We start from the raw sequence: 25,133 nt of genomic DNA, 5'->3' as shown, positions 1-25,133 counted from the left end.
AGGTTTTGTTAGATGTCAGGCTGTAGGTTGGACTGGTAGGGTGAACGAACTATAATCTCTGTCCTCCAAGTGTCCCCATGGGAGAGGAGGGGAGATTGTGAGGGATGTTTGAGCCCGCACATCCGTACAGCAGTTGTGCATCTCTAACCAGCTCAGAAGTGAGGGAAATGTAACTGCTTTTCCTGTTACCACTTTCTTTGGTGAGCACACACTCATCTGGTGCACATACACAATTTCTAAATTATGCTTCACGCAGCCCACCTTTCCCTGAGTGGCCCTGGAGCTCTGGGGAGTTGGGCGGTGCTGAGCCCAAGTGCGCGGGTCAGGGCCACCAGGCAGTGCTCCTGTAATAAGCAGCACCCAGCTCTTGCTGCAAAGCCACAGGCCTTTACTTCTCATTTCCACTTTGTGTCCCCAGTGGCCATGGCAGTCCCGTGGTGGTGGAGGGGTCACTGCGTGGAGGTTGCAGGTTGCTGGGAAAGAGGAGAGTTCATGGAAGGACCCCACACTGGAAATGAAATAGCCTGTAGAGACACACGGCACTTCCTTCCATAACTATGGCCCAGAATGAGCCTGCAGGCCCCAACAGCCTCAGGGTGACATGTGTGAGCTTCCCACATGCCCAGAGAGGTACCTGGAAGCATGTTGCAGATAGCACCAGGGCCTCTGCCCTGGTAGAAGGGCAAGCCCCTTGTCTCCTGACTGCCTCTCTGCCCTTCTCTGGAGGCCTCTGCCCCGTGTCAGGTTTCATGTTCTGCATCCTGGGCTTTCTGCTCTGTGCTGGCTGGGAGCTCCCACGGCCCTCCCCAGCATCAGGAGGCCCATGCCAGGGAAGCACCACCATATTCCAAAGGGAGCGCGTCTTCAACTCTAAGAAGCTTACATCTAATGGGACAGGGCCAGACCGACCCGGAACCATCTGCAGAAGCATGTCATGTGCCTGCACAGCTGCTGGGATTCGAGGCTGCTGGGACTCGAGGCTGCTGGGACTCGAGTTTCCAGTGACAGTGACAGTGGAGGAGGGACTGAGTTGGTTAACAACAGTGCAGATAATTAGAGGGCCTGACCTGACATGTTGGAGCCTTGTTATTCACACGTGTGGTCGTAGCACAGGGGTCCTCACAACAGCATGGGGAGCACGATGCTCTTATGTCCATTTCCACGAGGAGACTATGGACCTTCATGGTAATGCATTTGAACTATTTAGAAAGATCCGGGGGGTGGCTGCTATGAGGCACCCAGGCAGAGTCAGGATTCCCATCCTTCCTCTGGGGCCTGTGGGCTCAGCACAGGCTCGGGGTACTCATGCATGGTTAGCACCCCCCGCTTCTGTCCTGGGAACAAGCATGATGCAGCCTGCTTATCAGGAGCCCTTCCTCTCGGCACCCTGGAGGAGCCAGCCTGCAGGTAGATGGATCCTTCGCTGCCCTTCCCCTACCCCCTTCATGGCTGGGGAGCTGGGGGGATGTGCTCTACTCCCTGTGGTCAGAGGCCCGAGGATGTGCTGCTTTCTCTGCAGCCACTGTGGGTCATTTGTGGAACCAGGCTTGGATTTGTAGGGGATGTGATTCGGAGTTCTGTGCTCCTGTGTGCATGTGAGTGAGTGTGCATGTGTGACCGTGAGTTAGCCTTGGTCTAGACCAAAGCTCGTGGAGGCTGGCTGCTCGGCACCTCCACACTTCCTGCTGGCTCTGCACATGCAGCAGCCATGAAGGACCAAGTGACCTGGGGAGTGAGGGGTTCCAGGCAAGCTGCCCTGATCTCCTGCTCTCTCTGCACAGGTTTTCCTTTCCTGGTCTGTGTCATTTCAGTATCATCCGCCATGAGCAGCTATGGAACCAGTATGAAGTAAGTGCAGGGATGTGGCCTTATGTGGCGGGAGCACCCCATGTACTTCTGGGGGCGGGTCTGGGTGTGCGAGGCTGCTCCCACCCCAGGCCTTGGCAGTAAGGAGGCCAAAGAGAGTGACCAGCAGCCTGGCTATGCCTTGGGCCTTCTCCCTGCCTGCAGAGGTTGCCAGAGGATGGGACCATTGGATCCTCCTCCAGGTAGAGGTCTGCAGGACAGTGAGGGAAGCACACTACTCTGGGTCTGTCACCTGTCTTCGGAAGCCTGGGTGGCTGCCCAGCTTGCAGAGGGCCACTCAGACACCTGTGTATTCCCTGGAGAAACCACTTTCTCAGAGCAGGCGCCAACAGATGCTGGCCCTTGCCTCGGGCGTTTTGTGTGTCATGGTCCTGGAGGTGCTGGAGAGAATGGGGGCAGGGAGGTACCTGGAACGTGCACCCCAAAAATGAGAGGCATGAGATCATCATGGATAGGATGCAGAGACCTATTGGGGTTGACAGTGTTACTCTGGCTGCTCAGACTGACCCCATGGTGGAAAGAGATACTGTCCCAGCAACCGTTCTGGGTGACTAGGGACCCCAGGCAGAGGAACAGTGGGTGAACCTAATGCTCTGCTTCTGCCCACAGCTGTTGGCTGTCCATCAGCACCGGGGCTGTCTGGGCCTTTGTGGCCCCTGCCTTGTCCATCATTGTGGTAAGTCCCTGCCGGTGAGTGTGGAGGGGCTGGGCGTGTGGGCCCTATGACCACATCTACAGCCTGTTGCAGTGCCCCCTCCCCCAGACCCCAGAGGGCATGTGGGGAGGGCAGGTGCATGCAGACAGTCTGTGGGGGGGCAGTGTGTGCCCCCAGGGTCTTTCCCTCCTGGTACTCCTCACAGCCTGCAGTAGAGATGGTTATGCACGCCTGGGGGCCACCCTGCAGACTTCCCAAGACCCAGGGGACAGAGAGCATGACTTTAGGGCCCCATGAGCTCACAGGCAGGCCTGCCGCTGGCTGCTCTGCCCTGCCCAGTGTTTAAGGGGGGCTGCCACACAGGGTGGGGCTCCCGCTTCCAGCTAGAGGCTCCGTCTTCAGTTGGGGGTGTGGTGCTCCCGCCTTGGCGGGGGACGGGGTTCTAGCTATTGTTCCTGTTACATTTCCCATGAAAGCTCTGGGGTTAAATTTCATCATGTCTTTCTGTGTGTGTGTGTGTGTGTGTGTGTGTGTGTGTGTGTGTGTGTATTTTTTTTATTGGAGTTCGATTTGCCAACATATAGCATAACACCCAGTGCTCATCCCGTCAAGTGCCCCCCTCAGTGCCTGTCATCATTTCTGATCAGCCTAGCTTGGAACATGGCCCAACATCGGCTCCTGGCTGCTGCTACAGGAGCAGAGTGCTCTGATTGGCCAGGCCTGGGTCGCAGCACTAGCCCTGGGGCTGGAGTAGGGGGTTCATTTCCCCAGGAAGCACGAGGACTCCAGGTCGGGGATGAAGTTCTGAGAAACTTCGGGTGCAGTTCCCGGAGGAGGGGCAGTGCCATGGGGCCCCTCTGCCCGCACCTGTGCCCCTATTTGGTCTGGGCGGGGGGCCCCACTTTTTCCTGACTCGGGGACATGGGGGCAGCGCCCAGGGGAGCTTCAGTGGTGCTGGGTCCTCTTGGCCAAGTCGGAGGAGAGTCCCACAGTGTCCTTGCGCTTTCCTGGGAAGTCAGCTCAGTGTACGACTGTCTCCCCGAAGTCATGCTTTTCCGTGAAGTGTCCCTGTCTGCCCTGGGAATGGGTGCCACAGATGGTACTGCGGAGGATCCTAGGGCAGGGAGTGCAGAACCACCAAATCCTGGGCCTGGGGGTAGGGGCAGCAACATTAGTCAGGGTGTCCTCCTCCTCCTCCCCTTTCCCTCCCCCACCCCAGGGACACCAACCAGATTAAAGCCCCTATAAGTAGAAAAGGCTCCGTTCTGGGAAGTGCAGGGGTCAGGGACTCAGTGAAGTCAGCAGATATGTCTGGCTGGCTCCATGCCTCTTGTCTGGCTGCACCTGAGGCCGACTCTCCCTGTGGGGGTACAATGGAGTCCACACTCTACGTGTCCTTCAGGTGTGCAGTGTAGGGCAGGGACAAGGACGATTCCCAGCAGTCACAGCCGAAGTCCCAGGGCAGTTCTGATCTGCTACTGTGGGTCACATGTCTGTTCCAGAGCCTGTTACTGGGGATGGAGGTAGATGGTTGGCCAGGCCAAGATCACCTGACTGCCCAGGGGCCAGAGCCAGGGGGTCCCCAGGAAGCCGTGGGGAGCTGTGGGATGCTCTTGCACCCTGGTGAATACCTGGGTGTGTATCTAGCATGAACCTGATCAGGGACCAGGTGTTTCTGCCATCGCATCTGGGCATCTCTCCCCAGAGGTTCAGGGCACTGATATCAGGAAGGGGTGGCCTGCAAAAGGGCCTCCCTACATCTTTCCTACCCACCCAGTGCAAATCCATGGTGTATAATCTCCATAACCCCAGGTGGGACCTCAGAATACACACTCCACACACTGGGCCAGGACCCCAGATGCACTCTCTGTGTGCACCTCTGCCTCCAGACCCCAGGACAGGCTCTCTATGCGCACCCATCTCTGGACCCCAGGACAGGCCCTCCATGTGCACCCCTATCTTCAGACTCCTAGACAGGCTCTCCATGTGAACCCCTTCTGCTGGGACCCCAGGACGTGCCCTCCATGCACCCTGGGGCAGTCACCCGGGCCATGGCACTGCCTCTGAGCTGCTGCCTTTGAAGGGTGTGGAGTCCCACCTTGGCTGGGGGCTACTGATGCTGATGGGTAAGGGAAGGGACATTCCTCAGATCCTGTCCCTTCAGTGTACTCATTCATCACCCCCTGTCACCACCTGAAGACAGGTGACCACTGAGAACGGGCAGCAGGGACTTGGACTACTTCTCCCTGCACAGGTCCGGGTTTCATAAATTCCATACTCTTCCTCCTCTCACCCCTGTTCCTTTCGCCGGCTGTCATCTGAAAGCCCACCTGGCTTCATTCCAAGTTTGTTGGCACCGCCAAAGCCTTTGGCCCTGGTGATTAATTAGAAGTGGATGTGAAGGAAGGTGCTTGAGGACTTGTTTATTCCTTCCTAATTAAAATTTTGTGCAGACAGTGCCGCATGTTGGTGGGGCAGTGCCTTCTTGGTAAAGGCTTTCCAGAGGGACAGTGTGGGAGGAGAGGGACAGCAGGTGGTGCCAGCCCCACATACCAGCCCTGTTGTTCCATGGCATTGACTTGGCCCCTATGCCCACCTCCTACCAGGTGACACATGCTTTGGGTGTCCACAGGGATAAACAGGTGATGGAGGTGACTTCCTTCCCACATGCAGTCCCGAGATCCTCCCAGGTCCTCTGTGGCCGCAGTGCCTGAGTGTCTGTGCTACAGGAGAGGCGTTGGAAGGCCAGGCTGTGGTTTGAGCTCTGAGCCTTGTGGGCCAGCAGTGGCCCTGATGGAAGGGCTGGGTAACAGGGAGTTGGGGGCTGTGTGGACATTAGCCCATCGCCGTCCCAGTGGGATCTCCTTGCTGCCCTGGCTGTGCCCCAGGGGCTGGTCTGACAGACCTGGACCAGCCTCCTGCTCTCTGGCTTTGGGGAAGTTTGGCCTGTGAAGGTGTCAGCAGGAGATGAGAGGATGGGAGGGGAGTGAGGCCAGGTATTTCTCCTCAGGCTCCTCTGTGCAGGACCCTAGGTGGCAAAGGCTACTCCATCCTCTATGGCCACCCCCTGGTCACAGCCCCAGCCACCATGCTCCCCAGGTATCTCTGCAGGTGGAGGGGCACAGCAGTCTCTGCTGGTGTGGGTACTGACTCACACGTGCGTGTCCTGTCCCCATCCCCTCAGTCCCTCTGTGTCCTGGATGGGCAGCAGGTATTGCTGGGAGCATCTGTCCCAGGCAGCAGGCTGCAGTCCTCCCAGGGGTGGAGGGCCCTCCCAGGGGTGACTCACCACGCCGCCCACCAGCCCAAAGGCCTCTCTGCACAGGAGAGGCTGTAGGGACAGTGATACCAGAGGCCATTTGGTTGCCATCTCCCCAGAACCCTCTGTGGACATGTCTAGGAGGGCCTTTCCCCCAGGGAACAAGAAGGTTCTCAGGGGGCATGCCCTGAATAGATAGGTGTGTGGGGGGGGGGTTAGCCGGTGGGAAGATGCTGCTGAGACCCAACATGTAGCGGTGAAGACCCTACCTCAGGCTGGGGTCCCGGAAAGAAGAGAGGGGTAGGTTTGAGGGCCATTTGGGAGAAAAAGGTGGTGAGATGACCATCCTGGTGCTGGATGTGGGGTTGAAGGAGAGAAGGAAAGTTCAGTTTATCTCCCAGCTTGCAGATGGAGGGGTGGCTCTGCCCACAGAGACTACCCACAGCTTCATTGTGTTTAAATTTAAATTCAGGGCTAGCATCACATGTCTGGAGATCTTGTGTAAAGATCTAGGTGTTTCTGGCTATGTCTGTGGTGAGACCAGAGTAACCAGTAACACCACCACTTGCCCTGTTCTGGGGCAGGTGGTGAGACCTGTGGGCAGGCAGCGTGGGTGCGACCAGCTCAGGGCCCCATCACAGTGAGGTGAGGGGACATGAGGTTCCCAAGGCCAGGCCACTGCCCTCTGGGGACGGACCTGGCACATAAGAGCTTCCTCGGGGGAGAGGAGCATTGTATGGGCTCCCCTTCAGAAAGGGCCTAGAGGTCGGGGACGGGACAGGATGTGGCCCAGAAGGCCCCTCCACGGCCAGAAAAAGGGGCCCCAAGTCTGCCCAGTGTTCAGTGAATGGCTTTCAGCCACAGGAGGGAATGCAGTGACTGGGTCTGAACCGGCAAGTCCAGGGCTGTCCCCTGTCCCTGGGGCTGTGGGAGGCACGGCCACAGTCACTTTCTCACCAGCCATTTAGGGGATCACAGGGGCTTGGGTCAGAGATCCCGGGCTCCCACCACTTCCTGGGGTCTGGGTGGACAGTTCACCTGCTGCCCACACGCCCAAAGTAGTTCACGCCCAAAGGTAGAAGCAGGCTCAGAACAGACCCCCGGCCCTTGGACGACCGAAGTCCTCTGGGCAGAGCATGGACTTTGGGAGGGGGTGTGAAGGGACGTCACAGATGAGAGGGAAGACGGGAAGGGACAGAATGTGTGAGTCCACGTGCCTCGTGCTTTCTGTGTGACCTTCGGCCTCCTGATCCCGAGGCCCTGGGCGAGCACAGCCCCTGTCCTAGATGTTTTCGGGTGACCAGAGTGTTAACCTGACTTTGGGGACGCGCAGGCTGCCCTGCTTTGATCCTTGTCCAGCACCCAGCAGGGTGTGGGGTCCTGCACAGGGTCCTGGCACCATGTGTCGCCAGGCTCTCAGGAGCCCGTTCCCGTCCCTCAGAGGCTGTGAGCTCCTGGCCCGCCCAGCCCCACCTCTGGCTGTAACATCAACCCTGAAGGATAGCAGTCCTCAGACTTGTCACATAATGGAATTCCTGGTTCCCACCTGAGCCCCATCTCTGGAGGTTTTTGGTTTGATAGGACCTGGGCCTTTGTAAGCTCCCAGTGCTCCCCTGGGACATAGGGGAGCCCTGGAGCCCAGGAGAGGGAGGCATGGCTGAAAGGGGTTCAGTGGTTTCCGAGCCAAGTGCAGGGGTGCACTAACTATGGCCCAGTGTGGCCCACTGCCTGCATTCCTAAACAGTGTCTGGGCCCCCAGCCACAACCAGGTCCTTGCACATGTCTGTGGTGGTTTTCATGCTACAGCAGCCGACTTGACTTGTAACTGGGACCATGTGGCACAAAGCTGAACGTACTACAGGGCCATCACAGAGGAAGCACGCGGCCTGAGGCGAGGGGCTGCAGCTGGGGTCCTGTGGACTCTGGCCGTACGCCAGCCTGGCCCGCGGGGCTCACCTCTGACCCCCACAGGGACTCTTGGTTGTGTCTGGGGTTGTCCATATTTCCCAGACGCACCCTCATTTCCAAGTGAAGACCTGGGGTTTCAGAATCCCAGGTGTGGCTGGACCATGCCCCTGAAAGGTGCCTGTTTGTGTTGGGATTGGTGTTCCTGTGTGTTCTGGTGAGGCTGGTCCTGCGAGGCCTCGTGCTGGTGAGGAAGTGCAGAAGTGAGCAGCAGCCCGCCTGTCAGCATGTGAACTCTTCCCACCACCCCCAACCCCCGTCGGGAAGGGAAGTGGCTGCCATTCCCTGGATGGCCCCCCCTGATGCCCGAGTGTGGATTGCCCACGAGACCAGCAGGTATAGCTGTCGAGTCTGGACCCCCACCCCCACTAGGGACCCTATGGTGACCCCAGGACTCTGCCTAAGTCCCCCAGGGGCTTGTTCTGTGCAGGCCCGACAGGGCAAGGGCCTCGGGTTCCCGGAAGAGAGAAACTCTGGAGTTTTGTAGCCTTCACCTCTGAGGAGAAGCCTTCTCCTCTCTGTAGAAGCATGTATGCAGCAGGGTTATGGTGCCGGCCACAGATGCCCAGATCCAGGGGTTCACAGGAACGGAAGCACAGCTGTGCAGGCACCCCGCTGTGTTTCCTGTATTTTTACATGTAATGCTTTCCCCGTGAGTCGTGGCATGCCTCCCAGTGGCTTCTCCCAAGGTCAAGCAGCAGGACCTGCTGCAAACCCCAGAGCCCTGCCCAGCCCTTCCCCCTCCTGTGGCCACATATCAAGTGCTTATCCTCTCCCCAACTTCTTTTCTGCTGGAACGTGGCCCTTGAATTATTCCTCTGGCATCTGTCAGCAGTGGCTTGCTGGCCGATATCAGGCAGGGGTGCCCGGCTGATGAAACAGCCAGTGTTCGTGGAGCACGGGCCTCCTGGGCTTCTCCCATAGGCGCCAGGCACCGGCCAGGATGGGTGGCCGGGGTGAGGGGACCGGCCCACTTCAGTTTTGGTTGTTCCTGAAACACTAGGGTTTTTTGGCTGGCAGCACAGCCTCCGCCTGAATGAGCTGTGGGGTCGGGGTTCTGCCCATGCGCCTCTTCTCCTGCTATCCAGGCAGGTAAGACTGTCCTCCCAAGCAGGGGAGCATACTCACCAGAGAGAAACACACGAGCCTGGTGGGGAGAGAGAGACAGAGGGATAAACCCCAGAGAAATCTTTATAGAAACAGCATGTGATGCTGAAAGGTGGCCGCCAGAAATGCCAGCAGCTTCACCACGTTTGCCATGCTCCCTGGCAGAAGCCAGGAGGTGACAGAGGGCTGGCAGCCCCAATTGCACCCCCACTTCTCCGCCGGGGGCAGCCCCATGGCCTCGTCTAGCAGCGGGGCCCGAGGTGAGGCCCTGGATCGTGTGGGTACTGGCTGACGGGGGACTAATGTGATTCTGGAATTCTAACACACATGCTTAGGAATTTGAAAGAAAAGCTTAAAGTACATGAACCTCTGCCCACCTCTCTTTCTCAGCCCCCCTGTCTGTACCGCCTCCAAAAGACACCCTTGCTGGTAATTGCTCCCGTATCCTCAGGGCTTTATGTCAGTAGAAGCAAATAGAAATACAAACACACCCGTCCAGGGCCTTTACCACAGGATGGCTACTGGACTCTGGCTTTATAGCGTGGGAAGAGTGGCCAGGGACACGGGCCCCTGCAAAGCGGGCAGGCCACGGTCACTCCCAAACCCACTGCCCGCTGTGGACAGTCACCTGATCTCCAGCCTTCTGTTGTTCCAAACAAAGCCTCAGCTTTGCCCAGTGTGAGGAACCTAGGATGTAAATCCCAGAGCGGAAGAGGCCAGGCCTGCAGGTGACAGGACCAAGATGAACCTCACCTTGAAATGCTTAGAAAGTCCTACAAGAATCATACGTGTAAAAACACAAACAGTTCAGAACTCTAGGCTTTACCCAAAGGCATAAAGTAAAGAAGCATTTATTTGAGAAAACAGCCAAGTCCCATGGTGTAACACAGGCTCCTGGTGGCCCCGCCCTCCGATCGCTGGGAGCCGCAGGTGTGCTGCGGAGTGTGAGTGCCCCGGCTCTGGCGCTCAGCGGTACTTAGCCTCCTGTGAGCGGCAGCAGTCTGGACGCAGTTTCCACCCCTGAAGCAGCCCCCGCACCTCTGGGCCCTGGCCCTGCCCACTCTTTCTCAGCGTAGCTGAGTGTGGTTTTCTTGTGGTTGGCGGGGGAGTGGAGTGGTGGAAGGCACTGTTGCTGGTGAACATTCACACCATTGACTTCTTTCACCTTCCGTGGCGCTGGGGGACTTCTGTGAGGATCCTCCTGTGCGGGGGGAGAGGAGGGCCAGTGATGTGCATCTGATGCCAGGAGCCGAGCTGCCAGGGGTTGAAGTGTCAGTGAAGACACGGAGCCAGGCTGCATGTGCTGCAGCACATGTTCTTTCCTGGTGGATTGCAATAGTACAGGCTGGAGCTGAGCGGGATGGGTGCCACCCCCCCAACCCTGGGTCCTCTGTCCATGACCTGCACAGAGTGGCGGGGGACGGGTGTCCAGGGCTGGGGAGGAGGGTGGCTGAGAAGAGTGCAGTGAAAGAGCTCTGAGTTCTGCTGGGGGGTGTCTCTGCAAGCTGTAGCGTGAGGTGGTGTCAGCAGTGGAGCCTCAGGCAGACCTCAGGCTTGGGCCCCCACAAGGAGGCCTCAGATGCAGGTGCCTGGGCTGGGCCTGCAGACCTGTGCTCATGGGCATGGCTGCCAGGGTGGGAGCCCCAAATCCCTGCCTGCAGACCCATACAGCCGGCCTTGTCCTTGCCTGTGGTCAGGCCTGAAAGTGCACATAGGATTTTGGCCTGGAGCTGGACTCCCCAATGACTTTGTCATTGACCTCCTGACTCGTCCAGAGAGAAGAGAGGGTCCTGGTCACAGCGCAGCCCTGAATCCAGCTGTAGCAGCAGCAGGAAATCCGGGCTCTCACCTCCTTCCCCTTGCTGCCTCCTGCCTTGCCAGGCTCAGGTCAGGGCCCCGGAGAGCTGCCCGCGGGACCGACAGGCTGTGCCGGAGCCTCTGCAGAGATCCCCCTCAACCCCGACACCCAGCCCCACTGACAACCCCCCCACCAGCCTCCTGCAGATTCCCAGCCAGCCAGAAGGCACCACTGGGCAGATGAGTCCCCGGTGCTGTGGCCTCTGTGGGTGAGACAGCCCCAGGCCTGGGTGGGCCAGGGAGTGAAAGCCACGTAGTATGCAGGGGTTTTTATGGATATGATTTCTTATCCTTTCAGATGATCTGTTCACACTGTGGGTGTTACTGCTGTTTCCCATCAGATGGGGAAGCAAATACACAAATGTGTTGTGTGGTGGCCCACCCAGTGAGCAGAGCTGAAATGAGGTCTGAACCCAGGCCTTTCCTCGCTGTGCTCCTGGGCGGGGGTGGGGGGTGGGGGGCAGGTGTGCTCCCAGACAGTGCAGCTGCTGCATATGGCCAGGGCAGGTAAATGCTCAGGGACCCAGGTGAGTCAGGTTTCTGCAGAAACACCACCTGCTGGCTCAGAGCTCTGGGCAGGGTGGGGGTGGGCGGATGGATAGCTGCCTGGTGGGATCAGGGTCTCTGCAGGTACAGCCCCGGCCCTCACTCTGAATCCTGTCGCTTCCCTCGTGCAGGTCAATGTCGGCATCCTTATTGCTGTGACCAGGGTCATTTCGCAGATCAGTGCTGACAACTACAAGATACATGGGGACCCCAGTGCCTTCAAGTAAGTTGGACTCTGGGCCTTTGCTGGTGGTCCTACCTGCAGAGCTACTCAGTGTAGCAGGGGGTGGCTGCTGGGGAACCCAGGCTTGTGTTCTTGCTTGGCTGCTGTCTACCTCCTCTGACCAGGACCAGCCTTTACCAGCCTGGCTGACCCATGTGTAAAGCAGGGCTCTGCTCCATCCCTGGGGTGAGAGGCTACTTGTAGAGGCGAAGGAGGAAGATTTTAGATTCCACCCTTCCTTAGCCCCTGCCACTAGCCCCCTCAGTGTCTTGCTCTCCTGTCTGTAAAGGGCTGTCATGCACAGGAATCTCCTCAGGGAAGAACTCCCTGAGGTGCCCCAGGGCTGGTCCTCCTGGGGAGGGGCTCCACCCGAGGGTCCCTGACCTCCTATCATGAGGGCTCCGCTGACTGCAGGTGACAGAAGAGCCAACACAAACTAGCTGAAGAAAAGGGGGGACTGATGCACACAGGTAGTCCCAGAGTCCAGGAGGGAGTCTAGAATTGCTTAGGCCAGGGGGCCCGGCTCCTCCTGCATCCTGCATCCCTGTGTGCCCTGTCGGCTTCATGCTCACATGGACCTGCCTCCTGGTGACACGGGAACACCCTCCCTCCCACCTGTTTAGACAGAGGTCCGAGCCTGGAGGCTGGCGGCTCGCATCGGGTCCCGGGCCTACCCCTGCACCAGTCACGCAGAATGCAAGTGACCAGTTCACCAGCGCCTGAGTCCCACGGTCCATCCTGGCTCTGGGGTGCACTCAGCACCCCCAAACCACAGGGCCAAGAAGGGGGGAGGTGGGTCCTCACAGGGCACCCGGAGGCTGTTGTGAACATTCAGGACAGGGACGCTCGTGGGCATGATAGCTGAGATGAGACCTTCCAGAATGGGGCGGGGGTGGGGGGAGGTATGTGGGATGTGGGAAGCCCAGCCTGCAGCTGAGGGACGGGAATGCACAGGGGACCTTTGCCCAGGAGCTGGGTGCGGGCAGAGAAGGGGCCTGAGTTGTGAGGACAGACTGGGGCACTGGGGGCACTGGTCCCACTGGGCTGAGATTTGGTCATGGATGGTCATTTCCATGTTACAGAATTTAAAATATTTAAAACGCTAGCAACTTTTCAATTTCCCAAGCCCTAACGTAATTAAAGTTACTTTAGTCACACTGTGTCTCTTCTGATCTGAGAGCAAAAGCAGTAAATATGTCAGCAGCAAATCGATAAGACAATTACTCTGTAATCCATTCCAAACACTGTGCATGCCCAGGGCTCTGTCCATCACTCATTCACTTGCCCATTTATTTCTTCATTCAGGGGTCACTTTCTGAGAGCGTGTTGGGCCCTGGTGCGTTGCTGTGCTCTGGGGTTACAGAGATGAAGCCCCAGTCCAGCCGTTGGGGACCTCTTGGTCTAGTGAGGGAGGCAGACGTGCAGCCGGTGTTCCCAGTGACAAGCACAGTTCACAGCTGTCTGCAGGCTTTCCTGTGAAGCCCAGGCACAGAATCCCCAGTGTACAAAGCCGAGCTGTTTCAGAAGTCAGGATAGACTGTGCCACATGTCAGAAATGGCAATGACCTCATGGTCATTGCATCATTCATTCAGCAAAGGTTCACTGGGAGCTGACTGGGTGTTGACCCTGCCCTGGGCTTGCAGAGAGACCACAGTAGGGACCATGTTCATGGAACCCACATTCTGAGAAGGAATCTATGAGGCTGATTCTGGGCCTGCCTCCTACCCTTATGTGTCCACTGCACTGAAGTCTTGCTCTGCTGTCCTTCATGGGTGTCTGGGATCAGCATTTCGATCCACTAGTGCTGCTGGCTGGATCAGGGTGATGAGCTAAGGGTGCCCAGTGGGTGTGACGGCTGCTGGGTGCCCAGGGCCAGCTGCCAGAGGGCAGAAGCACGGCTGCTGCTGGCTTGGCAGGGGCCGCGTTTCAGGTCCTGAGTGCTCAACTCCTTTCTCAAGGTTACCTGCAAGTGGAGCCCAGGTCTGGCCCCCTGCAGGACTGTGTCTGCTCTCATCCAGGGGCCTTGCAGAGGCCGATCCACCCCCACTTGCCTGGCCCCCAGAATGGCCATCTCCACTTCTCTTTCAGGTTGACAGCAAAAGCTGTGGCCGTGCTGCTGCCCATCCTGGGAACCTCGTGGGTCTTTGGTGTGCTTGCCGTCAACAGCCAGGCCTTGGCCTTCCAGTACGTGTTTGCTATACTCAACTCTTTACAGGTGAGAGTTTGTGGGACTGTCAGCTTTATGAACGGATGTGTATGGAGCAGGTTGCCACTGGGGCAGGAGGGAGATCCTCTCTTCTCTGTTCTTGCCACATATCTGTGAGCCCACAGCATGGGCATGCCTGGGGCCGATGGGTCTCCGCACAGGGCCTATAGCACCGTCCCCATGTCCATAGCAGGGCTGCCTCATTGTGCTGACCAGTACCCCTGGGAGGCACACCTAGGCCTTAATTAAAGGGAAGACAATCAACGTGCATGCAGCTCCAGAAAGGGAGCCCAGCATAGAGAGGTGGTGATAGTGTGGACCTCAGGTCTGGATTCATGTGTGTCTCCTGCATGGAGGGGTGGGGAAGTCAGCAGCCCGGAAACCAGAGACTTGGGGTGCTCAGAGCCTGTGTCCCTAGACCCACAACCCCCAGAAGAAAGGTGGAAGTGAGCACCTGCCACCACCCACAGTCCACACAGCTGAGTCTAAGGCTGAATCCTGGAGAGCGCAAGCACAGCCCACCCAGCCCTCAGCGTGCGTGGTCCTTGCTGCATCTGCATCTTTCTGACTAGGGACTGCATCTTACGGAAGTGTGTTGGGCTTGTAATTTGTTAACAAGCTCCATGCATTGTCTCCCTCTGGCTGTTTATAAAAAAATCTGATCAGTTGTCCTGGCTGCAGCCTTGCCCTGCACACCCTGGGTCCTGGGGCACCTCAGTTATCCTCCTGTGTCCTAGCTTCTCCTCCATAAAATGCAAACAATAACAGGACCACTTCAGGGGCTGCTTCAGCCCTAAATGAGACAACCCATGTGAGGTGTTGCCTGGTGCTGGACACACTGCAGCTGTCTCCAATTTTGGGGAGACATTCTCATGCCCATCTCATTGTTACCATCATGCTGTCTGAGATGAAGACATCAGGGCTCAGTTTAGTTGATTGTCTAATGTCCTCACCTTTGTTCATTCCCAGCATTTTATCATTATCTGGTCTGTCCTGCCTGGGAATCCACCTTTCTTTATACCTTTCCCCAAACAGCAGAGCAGTCACAGTGGTGCCTGCTTCTAAGCTAGATTTCAGGGTGGGATCCAGGACGCCCCTCCATCCTCAGAGGCTCCAGACCACAGGATTGGCACACAGCTCACTCGCAGGCTCCCCAGCAGTGAGCCACACCAGTGCCACTCCCAGAACCCATGTAGCCTTGGGAAGAAGCCCCTGAAAGTGCTGTGACAAAATGCGAGGGCCCTAATCCTGTGTTCTCCTTCTTCCCCAGGGGTTTTTCATCTTCCTTTTCCATTGTTTTCTGAATTCAGAGGTATGTTTGTTCTATTTCTTGAAAACATGAAGATGGTTTTTCATTTCTGGAAGGGCATAGAGAGCAGAAACAGTCTTGCCCCATTAGGCTGGTGTCTGGGAACATAATCCTGGATAGGCTTTGGTAGTGGTGACTAGTTGTGTGCAGTGGGGCTGCTTTCTGTCAGCCCTTCTCCTGCATCCTGGTTGCTCAGCAACATCCAGGCCTCCTCCCCCTCCCCCGCCTCCAGCATCATACAGGCCCTGCTGGCTCTGTGGAGGACAGGGGAGTTGGAGACAGTGGGGAGGGGGGGCAGCTGAACTGCAGAATCTACACCTGCTTGCTTGCTGTCTGGCACATCAGGGAGAGTAAGATGTAGATGTCCTCTCAACAGTCCCAAAGGCTTGAGGAAGCTGGCTGGGGTGTAAGAAGGAGGTCTCCTGACTGTAGGGTTTAGGGGGGACTGTGTCACATGTCCTTCACGGGCATTGGGGCAGTGGAAGTGGGCTCATTCTCAAGTGCAGTCTGGGTGTTGCACCGGCTGTGCACATGGCCATGGGGAGGGTAGAGGCTGCTCCAGATCCTATTTCTCAAGACCCATACTGATGCTTACATTGTGGCTTGATGTATGAGACCCCACCAGGCTCAGTCATGGGAGGTACCTCTGGAGTGGTGAGTGGGAACAGGAGAGAGGTACCACCCCATCTGTGCTGTTTCTCTAGAGGGTCTGTTGGTACAGGGATGTAGGTCAGGCAGGGAGGGAAGGGATGCTGGGGAGACAGGGTGAGTCACTGAGGATGATGATGACCAGGGATGGAGGGGGTCACATGATTGCCAAGCCAGGGAGAAGCCCCCAGGCCCAAAACTATGGTCTGTAAGGTAGGAAGGAGACGTGGCCTTGAGCTGTGCATGGCCCCGTGTTTGCATTAGTTGACTTTCTTCTCCATTGTTTCTGTGGCTGGTCGGTCCAGTTCCCTCCCCATTCCTTGTTGAGCATGTCTGGTACCCTGTCCAGAACTGTGATGAGGCCAGCAGGGACCACACCAGATCCAGCTTTCTCCCTGTGCAGGCCCTGATACAGGGGTGGGACAAAGTCTGCACCTGCCGAATGAGGCAGAGTCCGGATAGGATGCTTCCAAATCCTGCCCATACCCTGTGGTTGGTATTCTGGGACTTTATTTCAACACAAAACCTAGAGACCTTTGAGGATGACCTCTTACTGGTGCTCTTTCCACCACTGAAATTTCTTCTAACGAGTCCTCTGTTCTGCCTTCAAAGGTGAGGGCTGCCTTCAAACATAAAACCAAGGTATGGACCCTCACGAGTAGCTCTTCCCGCAACACTAACGTGAAGCCCTTCAGCTCCGACATTGTGAGTACCAGGCAGTGTCTTGTCTGCGTCCCCTCTTCTTGCTTTGACCCTGACCCTTACAGACCCATAGACTCCTATCTTCTATCCTTGTTACCTGGAAAGCCAGAGTGGCTTCCAGCTTTGCTGAGGTGCACTAGGCCTGTGCCCTCCTAGGCTTTCTAAACCCAGAGCTTCCAGTGGGCTCTCCTTCCTTCCCTGAGCCTGTCCTGGGTAGGGCCATGTCGTACAGGGGATTGCCCAGGCCGGGGTTGTGGAGGTGTGGCTTGGGTGCCAGTGGCTCCTGCTCAGCCTTTTCATACCTGACATGGCCTGCAGGCTGCGTGTGCTCTGGGGTGACATTATGCCCTTTGGCCCTATAAACAGCAGGGTCCTCTGTCCTGGTGGTATCACACCACCTTTTGCCCATTTCCCAGGGTCATGTTCCCAGGTCCATGTTGATTTAGGAGGATGGAAGGAAGCATCAGTTGACCAGGAGGCAGACACTGGACATGCTGCTGGTGCCTGGGGAGGCTGAGAGTCACCAGGACAGCCCAGCCTTCAGGAAGCTTCTCCCTGAGAGGAGTCTCTTATCCCCTGAGATCTGGACTCTTGGTACTCAGGGATCTCAACAAGCCTGTCATCTCAACACCAGGCTTGATTCACCTTCCCCCTGTGGGAAATGCAGAGGCAGGCAGGGCCCCCAGTTGCCTGGGGCAGATGATGGTGTTTCCATAACACTGCTGCCTGCTACCTGAGCCCAGGGCCTGGCTCTGGGGTGCTGTCCTCAGGAAGAACTCCCCAGGCAGCGTGCAGTAATGGTGCCCCCCATGTGGTGTGGTGCTGCTGCCACCATCCACACTGTTCAGTTTGTTCACGCACGTGTGGCTCTCCCACCTCCTGCTGGCGGGTACACCATGGGAACAAGAGTCTGGTTGGCTTTGTTCATTCCTGTGACCCCAGAGCCTACATTAGCAGTGGGGTGTGGTTGGTAAACACAGAGTGAGTGCAGGCACAGATGGGGAGGGGTGCGAACGAATGCACTTGTGCCAGAACAGGTGTGCACAGCAGCCCCTGGAAGCCATGAGAAGTCGGTGCAGAAGGTAGAGAGCTCCATGCCCCCTGCAGTTCCTCGGGGAGCAGGGGGGTCCTGATGGCCAGCGGGGGTGGGGGGAGCCCCTGCAGCTCTCTGGCCCAGCACTTCTATACTCACTGGGATCTGGTGTCCCATCTGGGGATAGTGTCTTCCCAGCTCACTCCTTTGTGGTTTACAGATAAACGGGACCCGGCCAGGCACAGTGTCCACCAAGCTCAGCCCCTGGGACAGGGGCAGCCATTCTGCCCACCGCATGGACCTGTCTACCGTGTGAGCCAGGAGGTCTCTGATGGGCCATTTTGCTGCTCAGAACACACCCCTCAAACTGACCACAAGATACACTCTGCCTTCACCATGGGACCCTCTGCTCGCTGCTGTCTGGACACGGTGTCCTGGCCCCCATGATGGTCACCCTCGCCTCTGACACTCCCTGTGTGATGGAGCCCCCTGCTGGGCCCAAAGCCTGATATAAGGTAGTGGGTGGCCCTCCCGGTTCTGATCCTCCTGTGGCCAAGTGACTGTGCCCCGGGCATTCCCGCCCCTGTGGGCACACAGGACCCTGGGCTGCAGCACCAGCAGGGCAAGTGGGCCTGGGTGCCGTGATGGGGCCTTAGGACCAAGGGGCAAGGTCCTGAGGGCATGAAGGCCCCCAGGCACCCCCAGAGGGTCAGGCAGAGGCAGACAGGGGCATGTGAGAAGCATGAGGAATGTCCTCAACCTGCTGAATCAGCCACAACCAGCTCTGAGAGGCCAGCGCCCACTGAAGAGGGGCCCTGGCAGGCTGGTGCCCTGCAGGCCACTCTGGCGTTCTGGCCTCTGCTGTGTGGAGTCTTTGGGCTGGGGGCCCTGGCCGCAGGGGAATGCCTCTTCTGGGTGAAGAGCCAGGTGGGGCCACTGGGGAGAGCTTCTCAGCCCTCCTTCAGTTCTCCCCACACTCCAGGCCCTGCTATGAGCTCCTGAGCTTTCTCTCATGCCCCGGCCTCCAGAGTTGGCTGCTGCCCTGCCACTGGGCTTCCACGGCCTCGCTTCCCAGAGCTGCTTCTTGGTCACTTATAGACACCTGCTGTGTTTCTGTGTTTCTGATGGGTAGATGCCAGTGGTATGTGTGCCATGTGGCCGCAGGGGCCTGGGGGGGTGGTGGCTTGATGCAGGGGCCTGGGAACGGATCGCCACTGGTTTGTGGACTGAGACTCGGCCCTGTAGGAAATGGAGTGACTGTTACCATTGCGTGTGTGGGCAGGGTCCTTGGGACACCGGAGCCTGTGACCCTATATGTGACCCCCAATGCCATTGAATATCTGTGAAAGCTCAGAACAGGGCATCCATCCATCGGTGTATGAGCCATGTAGGTCAGACGTTCAGACCCGGAGCCGATACTGGAAAACCTTCCTATAAACTGTGACCGTGGTGGTACCAAGCCCTGCCCACCCCACATACCTGCCGGAACTTGGGGGCCTTCCAAACAGTGCACCCCGATCATGATGGGTGCCACAGTCAGGCATAGGCGTGCCCTGCGTGGGGGAGGTCGACCCAGAGCCCCATGTGGATCAGGTGGATCTTTGTTCTATCCCAGTGAGGCCCGGCGTGCAGCTGACTCAACAGGGGGGACAGGGCAGGCACCTTGTGGCCCCCGGGGCGGGCTGGGGGCTAGAGCGCTGCCGAGACCCCTCGTAGTGAAGAGCCCAGGTGTGCCCAGCCCCTGCCCAGGCTTCTCGGGATTCCAGAAACCAGATCACTTGTAACTGGGCGTTTGGATCCTTGTCGTGCCCGGGAGCACTTAGAAGTGAGAACACTGTATTCCTGAGATCTACACTTGCACCTTTGTCTCTTTCATTTCTGGTGAAGCAAATCAAGTAAGGAAGTGTCTTTACTTTAGCTGGAATTCTTTGTTTTACACTCTGCATATTCGCGCTACATAGCTAATATATCAAGAGAAAGAAGGAATAACTTTTTATTTCTAATGAAGGAAAGCAGTGCACTTTATTTATAAGATGAAGATTTTGGCTTCTGCAGTGCTTTATTATCTACATGCAATTTGGCCAAAGATAAGAAATTGGAAAGAATCATGTGTTTAGAGTAGTTCACAGCACAGTAAAGATGATGAATGCCACTAAGCAGTGAAAAATATGCTGTGATTTTGTATGAAATAAACTCTCAATGTCCTTAAGATAAACTGTGGCCCTAAAGTCTGTTGCTTATGGGATGTGAACGGGACTAAGTCTCATGACAAAAACCTGTACAGAAACACACATGGAGGAAATCCTGCCCTGGGACTCACTTGGCAGACATTTATTCAGCGCCCACTGTGTACTCAGCACATCCGCTCTGGGATATCGTGGCGGATGATGTCTTGGCTCTTGGGAGCCTCCCTCCTCAGGGCAGGGCAGCGGGGGGTGAGCACCAGCCCCTGGGCCCAGGGAAGGAGGACAAGGAGAGGGTCTGTGCAGCCTTGTGTCCCCTGCATAGATGTGTGGTGTGGGGGAGCCTCAGCACCAGCCACCCAGTCTGCTTTGGCATCCCTGCAAACAGGCAGGCACACTTTCCTCGTCCAATATCATATGCCCTGTGCAGCCACCTGCTTTTAGGCTCCTCATGCTCTTCTTGATGACTTTCCATATTGCTACATATTATTCATAATTATGCTTGTAGTGGATATGCAATGAAACATCCAATTACGTGTGATGTTTTACTAAATCCGTGAATTATTTTACAAGATGTTTTCCATGCTTTTGTGTTATGTACAGCATGTATGTATTTTATTTGTATGCATATCATGTTACTGTTTTGATAGATTTTTCTCTACACATATGAGGTAGGGGATCCATAGATATTGACGTCTCTGATGTCATTCTGCTTATGCCTTCTTTTCTCATACTGATGATTTTCCAGTTGAAAATTCAAATTGGGTTTCTGCATCAAAAAGGAAATAATTACATGGCTCTTGAAAAATTTTGCCCAATTGCTTCCCAAAGCAGTTGTGGGGTAGCCACATGGGTGGCTCAGTGGTTGAATGTCTGCCTTTGGCTCAGGTCATGATCCCGGGGTCCTGGGATTGAGTCCCACATCAGGCTCCCTGCATGGAGCCTGCTTCTCCCTCTGCCTGTGTCTCTGCCTCTCTCTCTCTGTGTCTCATGAATAAATAAATAAAATCTTTACCAAAAAAAAACAAACGAAAAACAACAAACCAGTTGTGGGGGGCCAGTGCTCAGTGCCAGTGAGAAATTACTGATATGTTCATCTTTCTAGCATTTTACCAGCAAAGAGTGTTTGCTGTCAGTATTTCTGTTGCCAACTTAGTATGTGCGACCTGTTCTCATCTCTCTCTTTGATCCCTGCGGGGACTAAGTGGATCTTCCTCTGCCTTTATTTTTTTGTCTTTCTTTCAGAAGGGGGCTGGCCATTCTGAACACCTTGTCCTTACAAAGTGCGCTCACCTGCTGTGCCCTGAGTTTCCCCCAGTCCCATCATCCTGTGGTTGGTGTGGTGTGCATGTGCGTGTGCGTGTGTGTGTGTGTGTGTGTGTGTACACATCCCCAAGCCACAGCAGGATGACCGTAGTTCCAGGCCTTCTGCTCTCAGACTGACCATGGACCAGTGCTGACCCCTGTGGAAATGCCTGGGCACTTCTCTGAGCATCTGGTCTATCTGGGGTGCGGCTCCTGTTCATTCCTCCTGCCCTGTTGCAGAGGTAGCTATAGGAGGCCGGGGTGCAGCGTGGGCAGAGGGCCACCCCAGGTGGAGCCCCCCACCTCCCACAGTGGCTGGCCCCCACTCACCTTGCTGATCCTGCAGAGACCCTGCACGCCTTGGAGTCCACATGCGGGTCCTTAGCTTGTTGGGCACACTTAGGCCTTTACGGTATTTCCTCCCATGTTCAGGGAGTTTGGCTGTGAGGGTGGGGGGTGGGGGGTAGGGATACTCTGTTCACACCATGGGCCCAATCCCTACCTTTAGATAAAGTATCATTTCCTGTGTTTTTATTGGGGGAGAATTGACAGACGGCATCACACTAGTTTCAGGTGGACAATGTCACAATTTGATGGTCATGTACGTTGTGAGATGGTCCCCACCATGAGCCCATCTGCCACCACACATGGCTTTGGATGACGGACACGGCATCAGACAGTGGCCACCACGCATTCTGTTCCATCCAGGGCTTCCTTGCTTTATGCCTGGATGTTTCCACCTCTGAATGCCCATTCCCCATTGCCCTGCCGCCCCTGCCTCTGGCAGCCTCCAGCCTACTCTGCTTCCATGAGTCTGGCCTTCTTTTATCTCATTTAAGTGAGATGGTGCAGTGTTTATCTTTCACTGCCTCACTTACTTCCCTCACATGACACCTTCCTGGTCCATCCATGCTGTCCCAGCAGCCAGAGCTCACTGTGTGTACGTTTTCCTTCTTTGTTCCCCCGTTGATGTGGATTTCGTGTCCTACAACCTCACTGTAGGATTTGGTGCCTTTTCTTCTCCTGCTTGACCCTCCAGCCACGGCCCCGGGCCCCAGGCTGGACAGGAGGGTGGGGACGGGCTCCCTGTCTCACTCCTGATGTGGGAAACAGTGTTTCCACCCATTCACTCTTGAGTGTATTACCTGTGGGCTCATCACATTGTGGACTTTACTATGTCAAGAGTTTTTTGAATCATATTGATACTGACTTTTGTGAAATGCTACTACTGCATCTACCCAGATGGTGGTCTGTTCCCCTTCTTTCATTCTGCTGCTGTGGCGTGGCACGTGGTCTGTGTGTGTCGTAGCATCCAGGGAGGAATCACAGCTGATCGTAAGGGATGGCTGTTTTCACAAGTCAGTTCGCTAGTGTTTCTTTGAGGATTTCATCAGGGATAGTGGCCTGCAGTTTCCTTTCTCTAGTTCCCTTTTCTGGCTTCAGTATCAGAATAATGTGGGCCTCATAAAATACGTTTGGAAGTGTTGCCTCCTTTTCAGTTGGTTGGAAGGGTTTGAGAAGGATTGGTGTTGATTTTTTATGTGTTCATACCCCCTCCCTCGATCCTGCCAAGCCCGCCAGGTGCCGATAGCCTCCCACCCGCTGGCGCACACATGCTCAACAGCCACCCTTCCACAGCCGTTCTGCTGCTCTGGGGAGTGCACACAGGGAGCCCGCCAGGGTGCTGAGTGCTGGGGGTTCCTGTGGGCCAGTTTGGGTATCATGGTGCAGCTTCCTGATGGAGTCTGCAGTGTGCTTGGTAGCATCTGTGTCCTCTAGATGTTCTCCGAGAGCCCTGGCTGTGTCCTCCCATCTGCGGCCTGTGAGGATGAGTCCGGTGAGGATGAGGAGTGGGTGTCTGGCAGCATCCACGCAGCTGAGGAAGTGGGGCAGCTCACTCACATGTTCTCCCTTCACCCCTGGGAGGAATCGCGGGCCAGGAGGTGACTTGGTAGCAGGCTGTGTGTGGGGGTCGGGGTGCCCGGGTGATGTGAGGCTGAGCACAGAGTGTGAGCTCCAGCCGCGTGCCGCAGCCTCCCTGCTGGACTCCCCGACCTGCACGAGGGCTGCCAGCTGTGCTGACTGGCTACACTGGTGTCCCTTACACAGAAAGTGGTAGAAAACTCTTTGTCTGCAAAATAGAATGCAACATCTGAGGTTCTGGCTCCGGGATCTGCATGCCGTCCACGGATCTGTCGGTCTCTCCTTTCCTTCCGACCCTGCACCATTTGTTGTAGCTGTGTTAAGTCCTGAGACAGGGAAGCAGGAATCCCCAAAGGAGGTTTTTCTTCCTCGTGTTGTGTTGGCTCTTCCAGATACTTTGCCTCTCCATAAAGGTTTTAGAGCCACTTTGTCAGTATCTGCAAATCACTTGTTGGGATATTGATTGGGATTGTGATGAATCTGTGGATCATTCTGAACAATTGATTTCCTCATGGTATTGAATCTTTCAACACTTGATTATGGAGTATCTCTCCATTTATTTACATCTTGAAATTTGCTATAATTTCATCTTTAAATGTTTGGTAGAATTCGGACAGATTCCAATATATATTTTAACTGATTCTTTTTTTTTTTTTATTTTAACTGATTCTTAAAGTAATGTTTGAAGCACATGGATTCTCTCCTCTGTTGCCTGTAGCCTGTTGATGAAGCATCACAGGCATTCTTTTTTGTTTGTTTGTTTGTTTGTTTGTTTGTTTAATTAGGAGCACCTGAGTGGCTCAGTCAGTTGTGCCTCAGTTTTTTTTTTTTAAGATTTTATTTTTTTATTCATGAGAGGCACAGAGAGAGGCAGAGACACAGGCAGAGGGAGAAGTTGGCTCCCTGCAGGGAGCCTGATGCAGATGTGATCCTGGTGCCCTGGAATCACACCCTGAGCCAATGGCAGATGCCAACTGCTGAGCCACCTAGGCATCCCCACAGGCATTCTTCATTTCTCTCAAAGGGTTTTGACTTCCAGCAGTTGCTGTTGTGTCCTTTGAGTTCCTGTTCTCTCTGCTTCCATTCCCCATCTGTTCTCATGTATCGCCTACTTCTCTTACAGCTCCTAACATATGGATGATTTCAACCTCTGCACAGTGTGTGAGTCTGGTTCTGGTGCTTTCTTCCTCCTTGACTGTGGGAAGCCTCACAGTGCTGCTGTTGCTAGCCGCTGACTGAGGCTCAATTGGGTACTAGGGACCGAGGTAGGAAGAGGTCAGGGTCAGGGTTTGCACTTATCTGGCCTGAGCTGGGCTGTGTTTGTTGTTCACCTGGGGCTGCAGGTGCCTGAGGCTCCTAATTCCTGTATGGTCCATGTTCTTGCCCTTGCCCCTGAGTGTGGGCTTTCCATGTGTGCTCCTCAGAGAGATTGCAGCTTTGCAGCACTGTCAGCTGGAGCCACGGGTACCCTCTGGACCTCATGCCATGGTGGTGACAACATGGGGCAGGGGGACTGCTGTGATCTTATGATAAATCTTCATCTTTTACTGGGTCTGTGTCTAGGGTGGTGACCCTCAGGAACGTTTCTCCAGTGAGCAGACTTTTCTCCCCATTCTGGGGACAGAGGAAGACCAGGGGACCTGGAAGGGATGACCTCCCCCCCATGTGGGATCAAGCTCTGATACCACGAAAACCAAAGATGAGCCCCCAGTCACAGACCACTCCTTGCTGAGAGCAGAGTGAAGCAGCCTCATGGCCTTGGGGCTGGGGGTGGAGGGGCTGTGAGGGCCATTCCCGGCGGGCCGCCACCTGCTGCCTTCCTGTCTCCCCGGCTCATGGGGGACTACCCCTCCCCACCGGCATCCTTTCAGGACAGTTAATCAAGAAGATTAACGGGCCTAATGGAGTCTGTCCCGATAAATGAGAGAGCGGCCTGACCCTGCATGCTGCGTGGCCTGCTCTCATAATTGGATATTCTGCAGCCTCCTCTGCCTCTATTAGGTTAACAAGCCGTGTTTGTCACATTGCAAACGGCTCTGTCCCTCTGTTCTCCTGGTGTTACGGATCTCCCGGGTTTTGGGAGACTGCGCCTCAGTGGCCCACCTGTCTTCTCTCCCTGGTGAGTCCTCTCCATGGACCCTGGGTGGCCTCTCCGCCTGTGGGGGCGGGGCGCACGGGGCCCCCAGAAGGTCCCTGCCTGGCCCTGCCGGGAGGATGACCAAGCCCTCCCAGCGCTCCTCCCAGGATGCAGGCCGCGGCTGCCGGGGCTTCGCGTGAGGCTGCTCCCCAAGCTGGGGGGGGGGGTGCTGCAGAATGTCGGGGGCGGGGAGAAGGGGCACACAGGA

General features: G+C 56.1%; 1 protein-coding gene across 3 annotated transcripts in view; it reads left to right on the top strand.

Moving 5' to 3' along the window:
• ADGRD1 (adhesion G protein-coupled receptor D1) overlaps positions 1-19,592 on the top strand; it is a 122,516-nt gene extending 102,924 nt beyond the window's left edge. For 2 of the 3 annotated variants that reach the window (XM_038574712.1, XM_038574710.1), the window contains 7 exons: positions 1,782-1,848; positions 2,476-2,542; positions 11,387-11,478; positions 13,568-13,694; positions 14,956-14,997; positions 16,255-16,347; positions 17,598-19,592. In XM_038574712.1, coding sequence (XP_038430640.1) covers positions 1,782-1,848; positions 2,476-2,542; positions 11,387-11,478; positions 13,568-13,694; positions 14,956-14,997; positions 16,255-16,347; positions 17,598-17,693 — 584 coding nt within the window. In that variant the 3' untranslated portion in view covers positions 17,694-19,592. The remainder of the gene's footprint in view (positions 1-1,781; positions 1,849-2,475; positions 2,543-11,386; positions 11,479-13,567; positions 13,695-14,955; positions 14,998-16,254; positions 16,348-17,597) is intronic. The other variant, XM_038574711.1, reaches the window with a different exon arrangement.
• The last annotated feature ends 5,541 nt before the right edge of the window (positions 19,593-25,133 follow it).

This window comes from Canis lupus, chromosome 26 (assembly GCF_011100685.1).
Source record: "Canis lupus familiaris isolate Mischka breed German Shepherd chromosome 26, alternate assembly UU_Cfam_GSD_1.0, whole genome shotgun sequence".
NCBI lineage: Eukaryota > Metazoa > Chordata > Mammalia > Carnivora > Canidae > Canis > Canis lupus.
Note: the sequence above shows the minus strand (reverse complement) of the source record. Positions and strands in the feature narration are given on the sequence as shown.